We start from the raw sequence: 16,908 nt of genomic DNA, 5'->3' as shown, positions 1-16,908 counted from the left end.
ACTCTGTAAAGAATAGCTGTCAGCATATATAACATACCTATTACAAAAGAACAAAACAAAAAGTAACTTAAACAATGTGATGATTTGGTCCATAAAGTTTAACATGACTAGAGAAAAATCTCAACTGAGTGGGCAGGGAAGCTGGCCATACAGACTAGGCTAAAGAACACTAGAAAGATGTTTTCAGGCTGCAGCCGGCAGCAGGCATGCGGTCACTGTAGGAAGGCAGCAGCAGAGACTTGCTTTCTTAGTGCTGCAAGGCAGGATATGCTGTATGGCACAGAGAATGTGTGAGACTCTACCAGGTTGATATCGGCGTGTAGTCCTACAGCATTAACTCCTTCTGAGGTGGAAACCCATGATCCAATTAGAGAAGGTTGCTTAGCTGAACAGGCCTATGCCAAGTTAAGTCTTCAGAGACATGACAAGTGGTTAAGGCAGAGTGAGAGAACAGTATTGATTAAAGTGGTTGTAAACCCTTACAAACCACTTTGACCTACAGGTAAGCCTAGATTAAGGCTTACCTGTAGGTCCAAGAAATATCTCCTAAACCTATACGGTTTAGGAGATATTTGCCTGAAGACAGGCACCGCTATCTACGGTGCATGCGCCGTAGATAGCGGCGCGCACTGAGCGCGGCATTTCCAACAATGGAGCTGCCGCGCGCGCGTCGGCTCCCGTGCGCATGCGCGGGAGTGACGTCATCGCGGCTTCGCCGAATGACAGCGGCGGAGCTGCGAGACCCCACCGAGAAGATGGATGCGCCGGACAACAGGGGACAGCGGTGACTTCGCTGGCTCCTGTGTCAGGTAAGTGACACATAATGGGCTACTGTGCGATGCATAGTAGTCCATTATGCTTTGCCTTTGCAGGGAATGAAAGAGGAAGTAAACGCACCAGGGTTTACTTCCTCTTTAAAACAGACAAAATATATATTATATATACATATATACACACACACACACAATTTTTTTTTCTTTTCTTTCAGCTCTAACTTGGAAAAGACCAATTTAAAAAAAAAAAAAAGAAGGGGGGGGGGGGGTGGCAAAGAAGAAGTACATATAATGGAGGCATGTAGGCAGTGAAGCGTTGTCCTGGGCTAGCCTGCACTTGTTTGCTAATGCCCAGTCCAACTGTAGGACGCAGTATAACCCTCAACAGAAAATAAAGAAAATTGCAGTTCCATAAAATCCATGACCCATGCAGTACATAAAAACCATATGAACTGAATAACACAAGCATCAGAGAAAAGTTTAATTGAAAAGCTTCATAACAGACAAGATAGTAAAATTCCCTTTTGCATAAAATGCAGAATTAAATAAAATTAGAAACCACTTTAGGACTAAAGTAGAAATTGGGGTGAAGTCTGTTATTGCACACAGCCAACGAATGCCAATCTTAATTTACCAATAATATTTAAATTCATAATCTGGTTTCTATAGGTAACCTTTCCAGCCTTTATAAAATGCGCCCCTGTCTACTCCATTTTATGTATGGTATCCGAGTTTACTAACCCACTTAAAGTACTTTACAGAGCTAGAGAAAACAGCTCAATGTGCAGATTTTAAGAATTAAACCTGATGTTACACTAATCTGTAAATTAAGTAGAGCTGCAACTAACGATTATCATAATCGATTCGTTGGCCAATTTTTTTGGCTTTATCGAACACCAATGAAGGGGCACCATTCTCCCCCCCACCCCCTCTGGAACACCAATGGGTCTCCTCACCCCAAAATTGCTTGTGATCATGGGGCATTTGTCATCACAGAAATTAATTAACTGTACTCTGTATAGCCATTAGCCACTACCTTCTCACTTCACACAGGTGCAGCTCAGCTCTCATGGCTGCTTCTCACCTCTCTCAGTCTATTCCCTCGAGGCAGCAGCGGGCAGGGCTCAGAATCAGGAGGGGAGCGGATGTCAGCAAGGAGAGGCACGGATGTGCCTGGTCACATGAGCGCTGCCGTAGAGAATATGATGCCACCACCTTGTTACACAGGAGGATTAACACGGACTGGCAGGGGGGATGGTGCGGACCAACTAATCGATAATGAAAATCGTTAACGATTATCATCGATCATATCGATTCATCGTTTCAGCCCTAAAATGAAGTTTTACTTATTCGGTGTCAGTAGCACATACTTCAGATCACTACATGCAATAAAGTATTATTTTGTGGTCTCCTTCACATCCGATGGATTTTATCATGATCCTCAAATGATTTCAGATTTTCCAAGTTATCCCACCATTTGTACAGAAAAGTGTCCGCAATCAGCTGGAACCATGGTGTAATCTTTACTTCTCCTTGCTTAGCCTTTTCCAATAACTGTGTCAGTTCCTCCTTGGATACGTAGCAGTGGCTTTGAATCTCATTGGAGTCTGGATCTAAAGCGACATCCTTTTGTATAAACAGGATGTAATCTATTTCATGCTCTCCCCAGATGCCATCCGATTGAGCTTTGTAGTGAATTCTTGTAAGGTATCTCAATTCATCTGGAGTCACCTGTAAAAATTGTAATAATTGTTTTACAATTAAGCAGCAGACAAACAAAACTATAGGGGTCACTGGAAGAAAAGAAAAGTAGGTAAACACACACACACACACACACACACACACACACTCTCTCTATCTAGATATCCATCTCTATATAAAAATGTAATACTAAAAAAGGGCTAGCCAATGCAGTTACTGCAGCAAACAGGTACACTTTAACCACTTCAATACCGGGCACCTTCACCCCCTTCCTGCCCAGGCCAGTTTTCAGCGCCATCACACTTGAAGTGACATTTGCACGGTCATGCAAAGATGTGCTCAAACATAATATCCATTTTTTTTGCGACAGAGCTTTCTTTTGGTGGCAATCACCACTGGGTTTTTTTTTTTTGTTTTTTTTAAATACGCTTCTTCATTTTTGTTATAAAATTTTGTAAATAAGTTTTCTCCTTCACTGACGAGGAGGCACTAATATGCAGCACCGATAGGTTTGCACTGGTGTGCAGCCTTTATGGGCACCAATAGGTGGCAATGATAGGCATCGCCAATGGGACTGCACTGATAATCAGTGTAGCAGACCCACCCCCCTCAGGAGAGCCGCTTATCAGCTCTCCTCTACTCACGCCCTGTCTGTGTGAATAAAGGAATGCTGTGACTAGTACTTCCTACTAATGCTGTGATCAGCTCTGATTGGACACAATGATCACATGGTAAAGAGCCTTTGTCATAGGCCCTTTACTGTGATTGCAGATGCGGTGTGTCAGAGCGACACACTGCACCACTGAGTGCCTCGCGGAAGGCTTATATAATATTTAAATGATGACGCCACATGCATGCCTTTTCCCAAAGCATCACAGGAGGACAAAGTGGACCTTGCACCATACAGACCGGCGGCTTGTTCCGCTTCCTGTCTGGTGCTAAAAAAATAAAAAAGGTACAGGGATGCTGTGATGGGGACACCTGTTGTAAGGGAACAATCCTCAATATTCCCATTGCACATATTCTTGGAATAAGCTTTTTAAGAGAGAAATGGGTGCTGCAGCAACAGCCAGCTGGAAAAGGGTAACATCACAGCTCGGATCTGCATTATTTGCCAGCACACCAATGATCTTCAGAGTCCAGAAGTTTTTATTCAGTGATCCCATCAGAGCAGAAGAGAGCAACATTTTGTGGCCATGCAGCAAAGTGGACCTGCATGGCCTTGCAATGTTGCACTCTAGATCACTTGGAGTTAAAAATGTTGGAAGCTACCTTAAGATCCTTGGTGTGCTGGCAAATATGTACATTGAACTGATGTAAGGTGGCATATTGGAAAAATGGACAGTTACCACTGTTTGCAATGTTTAAATGAAACTACCCCCCCCCCCCCATCCTACTTTATACAAGTCTCTTCCTGTAACTACCCAGCTATACAGGCAAGAGAGGAGGGTGAATAAAATAGGTGGCAGGGTCAGGGTTAAGTTCCTGCTTCAGCATTACAAAATTAAAACACATTACTGATTTGTAGCTTGCTGAGAAAACAGCTAGTACCCTTGTAGCCAGTTTTTAATCCATGTACTCACCCTACGGTCCATGCCAACAGACCTTACTTTTTACAGTAACCGTTTATGGGGGAACGGTGTCAAATGTTTTTGCAAAATCCAGATACACCACATGTACGGGCCTTCCTTTATCTAGATGGCAGATTACCTCCTCTCAGAAGGCAAAGGTATGATTTTGTAGGCATTCGTTAATTACCGGCTAGAAGGCTGAACTTGCCATAAAAGTTTAAAGCAGTTCTAAAAAGGATACTTTTTATTTATTTTTATTTTTTTAACATGAATAAATTTTCTGTACTATGGGAAAAAAAAAAATTGATGATATACATCTTTCAATGTGCGTGCCTACCCTCCCCTCCCTTATCACTTATCTGCCACCACTCAATTCAGTGCTGCCCCTGCTGGCAGTCCTTCTCTACTCTTTCTGAATTTACAAGAGTCACTGAGAGCAGCAAGAGCCATTGCTGCTCAGTGAAAACACAGGAGACAGGAGCAGGGGGTGTCTATGGATGCACACTGGCTGGATCGGTAGCATGCCCACACAAGTGCCGCTATATATATGAAAACTGCAATCGTGATGTACTGACAGCTCATTTCCTGACGCACTAAAATGCCAGGACAGTACAACCCCCCCCCCCCCCCCCACCCCAAATGACCCCTTTTTGGAAAGTAGACATCCCGAGGGATTTAGTAAGAAGCATGGTGAATTTTTTTCCCCCCACAATTCTCTGAAAAATTAACATTTCCTCCCCCCACAAACATTTTTAATTAACCACTTACCACACGGCCAATGTACATATACGGCTGGGTGGGAGCCGCCTCCTTCTGACTGGACGTTCAGGAACGTCCTTCAGAAAGAGGGGGGATTGCGTGCGCGCGTGCCCGCGCAGCAGCGCGATCCAGATGCGCTCGTGTCACCCAGACAAGGCGCATCTCGGATCGGCAGGAGGGCTCTGCGATTGGCCCTCCTGATCACATGACAGCCATGTCCAATCATGGCCGTCATGTGATGTAAACAAACAGCCAGTTTCTAGGCAATCAGCTCTCCTCACACGCAAGTCGTCGCTAAGGAGAGGAGAGCCGATCGCTGCAGCCGGCTGGTGATCAGCGAGTATGAGCTGTTTTTACAGCTTTTTACTCACTGATCACTAGTCTAGTGTAAACCTACAGTGTAAACACACATGTCACCACGCATGTCCCCCACATATGTCCCACTAAAATCACATGTTCAAATGATTATTTGCACACATATGTACGTGATCACCTGCATACATATGTACACGATCATTTGCGTACATATGTCCGTGATCACACAAACCAATTATACACCTAACTGAATTTTTTTTTTTTACCAAAAACCATGTAGTAGAATACATTTTGGCTTAAATTTATGCCAAAATTTGATTTTATTGGATTTCTTTTAAAATAGAAAATAGTTTTTTTCCAAATTTCCGCTTTTTTTGCGCTTATATCGCAAAAAATAAAAAACGGAGTCGTGAATAAATACCACCAAAGTAAAGCTCTATTTGTGCGAACAAAATGATAAAAATTTCATTTGGGTACAGTGTAGCATGACCGCGCAATTGTCATTGAAAGTGTGAGAGCAATGAAAGCTGAAAATTGGGCTGGGAAGGAAGGGGGCGAAAGTGCCCTGTATTGTAGTGGTTAAACAACTTTTTTGCACACACATAGCAATAATTGCAATTACACTCAAAAATACATTCTGATACTCCTCCAAAGTAAGGGGATGTCATATGCATGAGGTTTTTTTTTTTTTTTTTTACAGCCTAGCCACATAGAAGGGTCCTACAGCCACAAGCGTCCTTGACCTTTCAAGGAGCATTAATTATGCATCCAATTTCCCAACCACTTTTGAAGACCCTGGAAACAAATGGAAAGCAAACACCCTATGTATTTTTTTTGGATGACACAGGCTTTTGGAAAATATGGAATGAAAAACGAAAACTCTCCCTCCCCCAAATTATGTTGTAAATTTATAAAGACATTTCTAAACACACTCATGGACATGCTAAAGCCTCATACACACGATAGGACTTTGTTCAAACTTTCCCTTGGATTTTTGTGCAAACGGCATCGGCCCTGAACTTGTATTGCATACACACGGCAGGACTTTTTCAGCCAACTTTCACCAAATCATGTGGTTTTTCTGCTCTTTACCGCCACCTTCGGTCAACTTGTGTATTGTTGTCTGATCTTTTGCATTGGTTCTGAGCATGCCTGTTTGAACTAAAGTCCTATGGTTTTCTGTACGTGCGATCGGACTTTGCTCCATCGGACTTTTGTTGCCAGAAAGTTTGTCCGTTCGCACAGCCAACAAAAGTCTGATGAAAACCAAAAAAAGTTTGTCCGATAGAGCGTACACACGGTCAGATGTTGCTCCAAAACAGCCAATTTGCATGTTTGTTGTCAAAAAGTCTGATCGTGTGTATGAGCCTTTAGAAATACAAACTACATTCCGCTACTCCCCCCAAGTATAGCGATACCACATATGTGAGACTTTTCCAAAGCCTAGCCACAGAGTGACCCAACATCCAAAGAGCACTTTCAGGCATTATAGGGGCATAAAATCTAATCTCCTGACTACTTATCACATTTTTTTTTGGAGGCCATGGAGCACCCAGACAGCGCAAACACCCACAAAACTACCACATTTTGGAAAGCAAACACCAACATATTTTCTATGAGGCATAATGAGTCTTTTGAACATGTAATTTTTTTGCCACAAGCTTTTGGGAAATGTGACATGTATTTTAACAAAGTTGTCAATTTCTAAAATATATTTAATACACGGCACAGGCATTCTTAGAATTACACTTCAAAGCACATTCTACTACTACTACCGAGTATGGCGATACCACATGCGGTACGGGACCTAATTCTTGGAGCAGACATGACACCCCACTTCTAGCACCTGGCTTAGGACACTGACAGAGGTTGAGGCTGCAATGGGAAACTGGGCATCGCTTGGCTGGGACACAGACATACTGTAACAGATGTTGATTTGCAATGGGACACTGACAGATGACAATTGGTCCACAGTGCAGCCATCTGTCACCAGCGAGGATGTCTGTAACTGTACAGGAAATCCAGCAGCTACACACAGATCCCCACCAAGCTGCAGCGATACACTCCTCATCCTCACCTAGCTCTCAAGACATGTGCCTCTGTTTATATTGTGTGATGGCTGTGATTGGGCACGCCATCACGTTATCAGGAGGGCCTATCAGAGAGCCGGGAGGAGTGGCAGGATGTACCTACAACGTCCTCTCAGAACAGCGCTTGCCCCACCCTGCCATTTATGTGGGGTGACCAAATGGGAAGCAGTTTAATATTGTAGTAAATTGGCCTTGAATAACAACCCACAGCTTTTATTCGGCACTAAATCTCTGTGCCTTGTATGGTAAATTTCAACCATAAATGGTTTTATACCTGCTCCATTGGTATTCCGAGTTCAGCCTTCAGTCGTCTTTGTGCTGCTCGACGAACCCCTATAGCATCCTGCTCTTCTGTTTCCAGAGGTACACTGAGGGGATGACTGCAGCATGTGTTTGTGAAACAACCTGGAGGAGGTCAGGAAATAGAAACAGGAACTAGGTTTAAAAACTAACACATGGCCAGTGTGTACAGCCTATATGCAAAAGTTGTTAAAGGACTTTATGCTCATTACCCACATCACAAGACCTCTTAAAACCCCAGCTTTGCCCAGGGATAGCAGGCTTTATGTTCTTGTTGTATATCTGTAGATTAAAATGATGCCATGTGGAGAAGTGCCAATTTTCCTCTTTTTCCAACCCCCCCCCCCCCCCCACACACACACACACACACCACACACATTAAAATACTTGACATTACTTTTACTAAATACCTTGGACTGTCTACATTCCAAAAAAGGGGCAATTTGGGGGATATTTGTACTGTCCTGACATTTTTGGGTCTCAAGAAATGAGATAGGCCATCAGTACATCAGGATTGATCAAACACACAGTTTGAAAACTCTCCTGCAGACTAAATATAGACGGATTTGGGTTATTTTCAAAGAAATTAATACATTTTGGCTTAAATTCATGAAGGAGGATTATTTAGTTGCAAGAGTTTAGAGCAGAAACAAAGTAAAGCTTTTTTTTTTTCAAATGGTTTATCCAATTCATTCTGGTCTTCGTCAGAAAGTCAGGGAAGCACAGTCTGGGTCAAGTAGTCATCCAGTTGGGCATCAGAATAGTGGGCCCTAGTAGTGTATAAATCACGATAGAAGGCAAGGAAGGCGTCTGTTATCTCCTGAGGTACATTGATAACCCTAGGAATAGAGATAGTATAGTCCGGCCTAGTTAGCCATGCAAGTAGGCGACTTGCCTTATTACCGTGCTCGAACAACTTCTGTGTGTCATAGAGTAATATATATATATATATATATTATTATTTTTTTATTAAGGTTCAAGAGGCGGACTCTATGACTATGTAGCCATGAGGTCTGAGTAACCAGATCAGGAGTCACAGCATATGCTGCTTCTGCAGCTACCATCTTATTGTCTAGATCCTCAGTGCACTGCTGGGTGTTCTTGCACAACATCCCAGTAATGGACATAAAAGGTGTCTCATAGCATGGTCTTAGAAGCCTCCCAGGCAGTTGAGGACCCAACAGTGCCCCGATTCATAAACCAATAATCTGCAATGTTCTTCCTGCAGTCATTCTGTACTATATCATCCTCCAACCAATGGGAGTTGCATGCAAAGATTAGTGAAGTTTAGCTGCATTCTTCTGGTGATACAGACCTGGAAATGTGATTTTGGCATCTGACCTCTGTTGCAACAGTAGTTTATTTTCTGTATTAAATAAGAAAACACTAAATGCTCGGTGCAGCAGACCTGTAAGGAATAAGGAAACGTTTTAAAATAACAGTACAACACCACAAGAAAGTATCTCATTCAGACTTCTCCTACCCTGTGCCAAACTATCCTGACTGTTCTTTGGATGCAGCATTACAGGTGCAACCCCATGATCTCTTAAATTTTGCAACCGTCTCAGAGGGCTGTCATTGGTGATCCGAAAGGCGAACACATCCTTCAAAACAAAAAGCAATCAGTTCATTTGTTACTTGCTCCAGCCCACCCCTTTTTACACCTACTACTGGTTAGTGAGACCAGCCATAACAATGATGGCCTTACAATAAAGGCAAAGGATGCAGCAGGCTGGAGCCAATGACCAGGAAACTGGTTGCCATTTCAGAAGAGTGTGCGCCAATGTTTGGGGCTCTCTAGATACTCAAACAGAAATGTGATGTGATGGTCAGGCATTCGGAAATGCTAAACCCAACATTGAAATTGTAGTGCAACATCTTTATTTGAAGACTCAATATACTTTGTTAGTTTAAAGCCATCAGGTTTAAACCCCCCCCCCATCTCTTTAACTTTGTGGGCTAGTTTTCTATCCCGAGTTCCCAACTAATTAGCTGAGCTAATAGGACTTGATGTTTGATTACCTATAGTAAGCGGGAACTTATGTTGGGATTGGTTTGGTGAAAAAGGGGGGGGGGGGGGGGGGGGATAGGTACAGGTTTTCCTTGACAAGCCATTTGGAGACATAGCGGGCGACACCTGGCATCACAAGTACACCTCCATCGGTTCCATACTCTATCTCATCTGTTTATTATGATGCACCCCTGCAAATCACAGTTATTATGGTGGTGGAGCAAAAGAAACAGATCCTCTGGTGATGAGATCTTAGCATTGCAGTAATAGTAAGATCTGCAATGGAGTTGCGTCAACTGACCAAGATGCATCCTACATGTCAGCATTAGGCAAACACCGCTTTTAAGTACACAACTACAGGAACGGATTGTTTTTCTAAATCTGAAAGTAGGGGTTTTTTTTTCCTGTAAAAATGGAAAAGGAGGGAAAGAAGAAACAGTCAAAAAAAAACAGAACATATAAGCATTAACATAGCTACACACGAGTCTGTCGTAATTTCCACGAAGAAAAAGAAAAGCACTGTGGACAAATCTAATATTGCCAATTAAGGCCGGGTTCACACCGCTGCGATGCGGGAACGCCGCGAATCCGCAGCGTTTTCCCGCATCGCATTACTCCCGCCGGCAGTTCACACTGCCCTATGCGGACGGCTGGGAGTGTCAATGTTATGTTAATGACACCCCCAGATCCGTCCGCATATCGCAGTGCAATCTGCCGACTCGCACAGGAATCGGATCGCATGGTGTGAACCCCCATGCGATCCGATTCTGTTGCGGACCAAAAAAGGGTCCCGTGCGAGTTTGCTGCGGGAGCGCTGCGAATTCAGCCATACTATCTGTATGGCTGAACTCGCATCGCTACGGAGATCGGATGTGATTTGCAGTGCGAATCACATCCGGATCTCCCCCCGCAGCAGTGCGAACCCAGCCTAAAGGTGGACAATTGCAGGACATTTCTAATATCTGCATCTATGAATCATAACTAAGCACATGTGAGTCTTAACATAAAATGAAAGCAGACATTAAACTTAGTATTGACACCATATCAGAATGATGTACTAGAAACTGATATTTAGTCTTAAAGGCAGTTTTTTTTTATCTTAATGCATCCTACGCATTAAGATAAAAAAACATTGTGTGTAGCAGCCTCCCCAGCACCCCCTAATTACTTACCTGAGCCCCACCCCTCTCCAGCGATGTCCACGAGTATCTTAGCCTTTGGGATTCTCCTCCTGAATGGCTGAGGCACAGGAGCGATGCGATTAGCTCCCACAGCTGTCAAAGTCAGTTGGCCAATCAGGGAAGAGAGAGGGGGCATCTAATTGGACACACAGAGCTGTGGCTCGGCTGCCCCCCACTAGCAAACTGCTTGCTGTGGGGGCAAGCAGCACGAGCACTGAAGAGGGACATCTGGGCTGCTCTGTGCAAAACCAACAGCACAGAGGAGGCAAGTATAACAAGTTTGTTTTTTAAAACGAGACTTTTACAATTATTTATTTTTATTATTTAACAATTATTTTAACTTCTTACCTTTGTCAATGTTGACATTAAGATGGCAGCTTTTCTTGGTGTCAGCTCCAATCTTCTTGTCATTCTCATCTATTAGAATACACATCTCAGCCAGCAGCTGGACCTGCTTCTCATCCAGGGAGTCTGTGTCTACCTCAGGCATGGCTGCTAGATGTCTCCTAATAACAAAACTACACAAATCAAAAAGGTAAATAGACAAACAGGATACATATATTGTTTACCTGACAATTACTATACATTAGAGCTGCACAATTAATCGTTACGAATCGTTTCGATTTACCCCCCCCCCCCCCATCTCTCCTGCAGAGTTTGCCGATTCTTTCATATAAACAAGTGGAGAAACTATCTGCTCACTCAGCTGTCAAAAGAAAACATTCAACAACGTGTAAATGCAGGAAGTTTAACCACTTAAAGTCTAAATATTTTTCTGACACTTCTAAGTTAAAATCAATATTTTTTGCTAGAAAATTACTTGGAACCCCCAAAGATTATATATATTTTAGCAGAGACCCTAGGGAATAAAATGGCAATTGCTGCAATATTTTATGTCACACTGCATGTGCCCAGCGGTCTTTCAAATGCAATTTTTTGGGAAAAAATTCACTATGATTAATAAAAAAAAAAAAAAAAATAAAAAAAAAAAAAAAAAAAACACACAACACACAAACACATTAATTAGCCCAATTGTTTTTGTTTTAATGTGAAAGATGTTACGCCACGAGAATCGTAAGAGAATTGTGATCCATCTTCTAAGAAAATAAAAATATATCACAATTCTCATTTTAGCCAGAACCGTGCAGCTCTACTATACATTACTGCAGTCTCTCCGAACCTTTTTAACAAGGAGGGGGCTTCCAGATTCCAATAAGGCCCCTGCCCGCAGATTCCCACAAACATAGGTTGTCGGGAAGAGGTCCTTGTCCCCATGAATCTCAACATGTTGAGGGAATGTGGCCTGGAATCTCACCATGTTGAGGGCATGTGGCCTGGTATGGTTCAGGAGGGGGTACACACTCGCTATTCCCCCCCCCTTTCCTGACCTGCATTCTCGGATAAGGTTTTGGTATGGGTTTCTGGGGGAGACCAACGCCTTTTTATTTTGATGTCAGGGTTCCCCTTAATTTATACCAGACCCAAGAAGCTGTTTTTTTTCCAGCTTAGTCAGTTTTGCTGCAGCAGGTTCTATACAAGGTACAGATGCAACACTTGACAGGCAGACTAAGGGTATCCGCCAGGCAGCATGTTTAACAGAATTTATCATTTTTATTGTTTCACTTTAAGTATAATTAAAGTCACTGCTTCTTTAAAAATGATCTTTTTCAAAAAAAAAAAAAAAGAAGAAGTTTGTATTGATACATGTCCCCCAGGGCAGTACTCGGGCCCCCATACCCTTTTTAATGGCCAATAACTTGAACATAAGCCTTCAAAAAATGGGGACTTGATTTTTCAAATTTAGGTCCCATAGACTTCAATGGGGTTTGGTTTCTAACTCTTGCGATGTTCCAGAGTTCTGGTATGAATGAAGATGGTTCTGCCCTGGAAAGACGTAAGCCTTGCTCCATGTGCATCACTTGTATTGTATTGAACGAAGTGTTGGATCATTGATGTGCCCGTTTATACTTACATTTGTGAGTATATTCAAATATATTCATTTCAATAAAATGGTTCACATTGGTACGACATACACTCCGACTATGGGAGCACGTCACATGACGTGTGTAAATCAATGATTACCTATGACAGCTGTCTTAACTGGTCCGACACAAGTCAATCTGACTTTGAAAAAGGTTTCTGCGCTACTTTGGTCCTACTTGAGCCCATTGAATATCATTGAAGCCATATCCTTGTCCTAATCACCCTAGTAGCCCATACAGCAGCAGTAGAGCCAGGTTCACACTGGTACAACACGACTGTTCTACTTTGCCCTGCGACATCGGTCCTACTTCCATCCGACTTGAATGAACAGGACAAGATTTTGCTCAGACTTTGAAATAGTCTGACTTGTCCTTTGACCAATCAAAAACAATCCCAGTGTGAGATAAAGTCCTTTTGCTTACGTCGTACCGGAAGTGAAGTAGGACTGGCGGAAGACGCCATATCACCATTTTACTTTTTGTGCTGTTTATTTTGCTTAATGTGAGAGTCTGATTTTTTATTTCTTCTATTAAATCGTTATTTTTTAACCAAATACTACACTATCAGAGCCTTCCCTCTCTCTCCATGTTTTTTTATTATTTATTTATTTGAGCCACACACCTCTGTGAACGTCTTCCTGGCAACTACAGTATTTACATGCATTATATGGCCCCCTTGTGGCCCGGTGTGGAGAACATCGTTTTTTAGCTTACTGCAGTGGAGGACCCCTCTGGTGGCTGGAGACAAGGAGTGGAGTTGGCCAGTTTCTTTCTGATGTGCCTGTTTCCTATATTGTGAGGTGAGAGTTCTGAGAGCCTATAATCCTGGGATTTTATTACGGCTTTCATCCACCATTTTTTTCCATCATTTGTGCCTGTTTACTACATTGTATGGACTTTTAATTTTTTTATATAGGATATCTGTTTTTCATTTATTCATATTTCACTAGCACTTAGCACTTTTAAAGGACTCTTTTGGTAGATTTGCACAGGACTATTTATTCACTGTTATTTTTGCTGGGTAGTTTGTGTACACTATCAGGTTCAGCTGCATTTCTTGCACCTTATGTTTGCACGTGCACATTTTTGATTATTCATTTATATTTTCTATATTTTGTTTTCATATTGATTTATTGAAGAGGTATTTTCACCCTGTTTATAGTTTTTGGATTAGTAGCGCGAAGGCCCATTTTCACCAAAGTCCTTTTGCTGCTGCAGTAATCTCCATGTCAGATGGTTAGGACAAGGACCCAACTTCAATGAAATTCAATGGGCTGAAGTAGGACCAAAGTAGTGCAGGAACCTTTTTCAAAGTCAGACAGACAGTTAAGATCTCACACTGGGATTGTTTTGATTTGTCAAAAAACAAGTTAGAGATTATCTTATCCTGTTCATTCAAGTCGGATGGAAGTAGGACCCATGGGGCAGGGCAAAGTAGGACAGTCGTGTCATCCAGTGTAAACCCGCCTTATGGTAATTCACGTCTCTGGTGCGCCTTCTATTTGTGCATTTTGTTAAAGTATAGCTACTCTATTGGCCCATTACTGGTATAGACAACCTCGCCATTTGCTCTATTGGTGCATTACGGTCATGGGCAGCCTCAATATTCACTCTTTTGGCTCATTACTGATCTGGACTGCCTCTCTAGCCACTTGTACTGACAGTTACTACGCAGTTTATTGGCCCATTATTTGTACAGATGGCCACTCTATTAGTCCTTTCCTGGCACGGTCCATTACTGGTACAGGCGGCCATTCTATTGAACCCATTCCTGGTACGGTCCATTATTGGTACAGACGGCAACCCTATTGGCCCATTCCTGGTACAGGCCACTATTGGTACGGCCACCCTATTGGCCCATTCCTGGTACAGGCAGCCACCCTATTAGCCCATTACTGGTACGGTCCACTATTGGCCCATTCCTGGTACGGGCAGACACCCCATTGGTCCATTCCTGGTACAGGCAGCCACCCTATTAGCCCATTACTGGTACGGTCCACTATCGGCCCATTCCTGGTACGGTCCCCTATTGGTAAGGGCAAGCCATTGGCCCATTACTGGTACAGGCAGACACTTTATTGGCCCATCACAGGTACGGATCATCACTGGTCTGGGCAGCCAATCTATTGGCCCATTCCTGGTATGGGTAGCCACACTAGCTGCTCTATTGGTGAATTAATCATAGGCAGCCTTAATATTGGCTCATTAATTGCCCCTTAATTGGCCCATTACTTGTACTGATAGTTACTCTCCAGTCTATTGGCCCAATACTGACACAGACAGTCTGACTGGTTACAATAAGTGACAGAGATCCACAATATCTGTCCTCAGAGGACAGCAGTCAGTATAATACAGAGAAGCCGGTAGTAGGAGACCCGCACGGTACAGGTGCAGTGTCCGCTCACACCTCACTCTGTACACGTTTACTTCCATGTCTGATAATGTCACCTTCAGGTCAGCCCGCCATATTACTGCCCCTCCCCCGCTCCGCTCTCACCTGCTCCCCGGCACTCCGCACACTCTCTCCCGCACAGCACGGCTCACACCGCAGCCAGCCCGGGCACTCTTCACTAAGAAACAAGCTCCGCCCAGCAGTCCCGCCCCCAGCGCGCGACACAACATCTCTTCACCAATCAGGGCACAGCACCACCAAGTCGCACCATCTGCTGATCGCCTGCACACCAGATGACGCCGCCCGCCGGGTCTTCCAGTCAGGCAAACCGAGGGCAGGAGAATCAGATAATAGCGATAAAATCGTGCGAGAATCAGAGGGGCCCAACCCACAGGAACACACAGTCCTCACACAGCTCCACCTTCCCGTCCAGCACGACATGCAGGATACTGGACACGCCCACAGGCATGGCATGACCGTCCTATAACAGACCACGCCCCTCTGGACTAGGGCAGAGGCCACGTGATTTCTGGGGGTGCTCATAGTCAATGGAATACATGACACTAGAGAACAGTCCTAATGAAACTTTTGTTAAGAAGAATGTCCCCAGTCCATGGAGGCAGACATTTTGTTGTAGACTAAGATAGGAGTGGTTGGAGTAAGCAGGATAGGGAATGGCTGATCATTAGGAGTATCTTATGATACCAGTAGTACCATAGCTCCCAACTATCCCTGATTTCCAGGGACTGTCCCTGATTTGGAGCAATGTCCCTCTGTCCCTCTTTACTCCTCATTTGTCCCTCATTTTGGTCTGATCTATATAGTTGTATACAAAATGCACATTTATCTATCAAAAAGTGTTTTCCAGCGCTAAACCTTTCATCTGATTTCTGAAGTCAATGTAAAGCAATAGTACTGGTAAAAAAGCACTTGTGGGTTTAACCAATCTTGTTTTTTTTTTTTTTTTATAAAATTCTCCTTTAACCACTTCAATACCAGGCACTTATGCACCTTCCCGCCCAGACCAATTTTTAGCTTTCAGCGCTCTCACACTTTGAATGACAATTACCCAGTCATGCTACACTGTATCCAAACAAAATGTTTATAATTTTCTTCTCACAAATAGAGCTTTCTTTTGGTGGTATTTAATCACCACTGGGTTTTTTATTTTTTGCGATATAAGTGAAAAAACTGAGAACATTTTGAAAAAAACACACTTTTTTTTGTTTCTAGTGTAAAATTTTGCAAATAAGTAATTTTTCTTCATAAATTTGTGCCACAGTTTATACTGCTACATATCTTTGGTAAAAATAACCCAAATTAGTATATATTATTTGATCTTTGTGAAAGTTATAGAGTCTACAAACTATGATGCCAATCACTGAAAATTTATCTCATCTGATCAAACCTGATGTACTGGTGGCCTATCTCATTTCTTGAGACACTAACAAGCCAGGAAAGTACAAATACCCCCCAAATGATCCCTTTTGGAAAGTAGACAATCCAAGGTATTTACTAAGAGGCATGGAGAATTTTTTGAAGTTGTAATTTTTTCCCACAATTTTTGGGAAAATTAAGATTTTTTTTTTTTGTTTACATCAACTAGTCATATTAACAGGTTATTTCACTCAGACTGCATATGCATAATTGCAAATTTGAGATGGAAATTGCTCATTTCCATCTCAAAAAGTTGGGAGGTATGAGTAGTAGTATTTTCTCTTACTATATTTATCATTATAATAAAAGTATTTTAAAAAATAGTTCTGCCTCCTTGAAAAAAATTAAAGTCAGCAGTTACAAATACTGTAGCTACTGACTTTTAATATTAGATCA

General features: G+C 42.7%; 1 protein-coding gene across 2 annotated transcripts; it reads right to left on the bottom strand.

Moving 5' to 3' along the window:
• Positions 1-1,230: 1,230 nt before the first annotated feature.
• IDI1 (isopentenyl-diphosphate delta isomerase 1) lies at positions 1,231-15,337 on the bottom strand. Of its 2 annotated transcripts, none has more exons than XM_077491121.1 (5): positions 15,181-15,337; positions 11,050-11,219; positions 8,825-8,917; positions 7,484-7,614; positions 1,231-2,504 (listed from the first exon to the last, which is right to left on the bottom strand). In XM_077491121.1, exons 1-5 carry the CDS (start codon positions 15,303-15,305, stop codon positions 2,187-2,189), a joined length of 837 nt encoding a protein of 278 aa, XP_077347247.1. In that variant the 5' UTR covers positions 15,306-15,337; the 3' UTR covers positions 1,231-2,186. The 2 variants fall into 2 exon arrangements, with proteins under 2 accessions (XP_077347247.1, XP_077347248.1); XM_077491122.1 differs by having other exon boundaries at positions 11,050-11,207.
• Between the last annotated feature and the right edge of the window lie 1,571 nt (positions 15,338-16,908).

This window comes from Lithobates pipiens, unplaced genomic scaffold, assembly GCF_037356315.1.
Source record: "Lithobates pipiens isolate NorthernLeopardFrog02 unplaced genomic scaffold, aLitPip1_a1.2 Scaffold_19, whole genome shotgun sequence".
Lineage (NCBI taxonomy): Eukaryota > Metazoa > Chordata > Amphibia > Anura > Ranidae > Lithobates > Lithobates pipiens.
The sequence above is the reverse complement of the archived record's forward strand: the minus strand, read 5'-3'. Positions and strand labels throughout refer to the sequence as shown.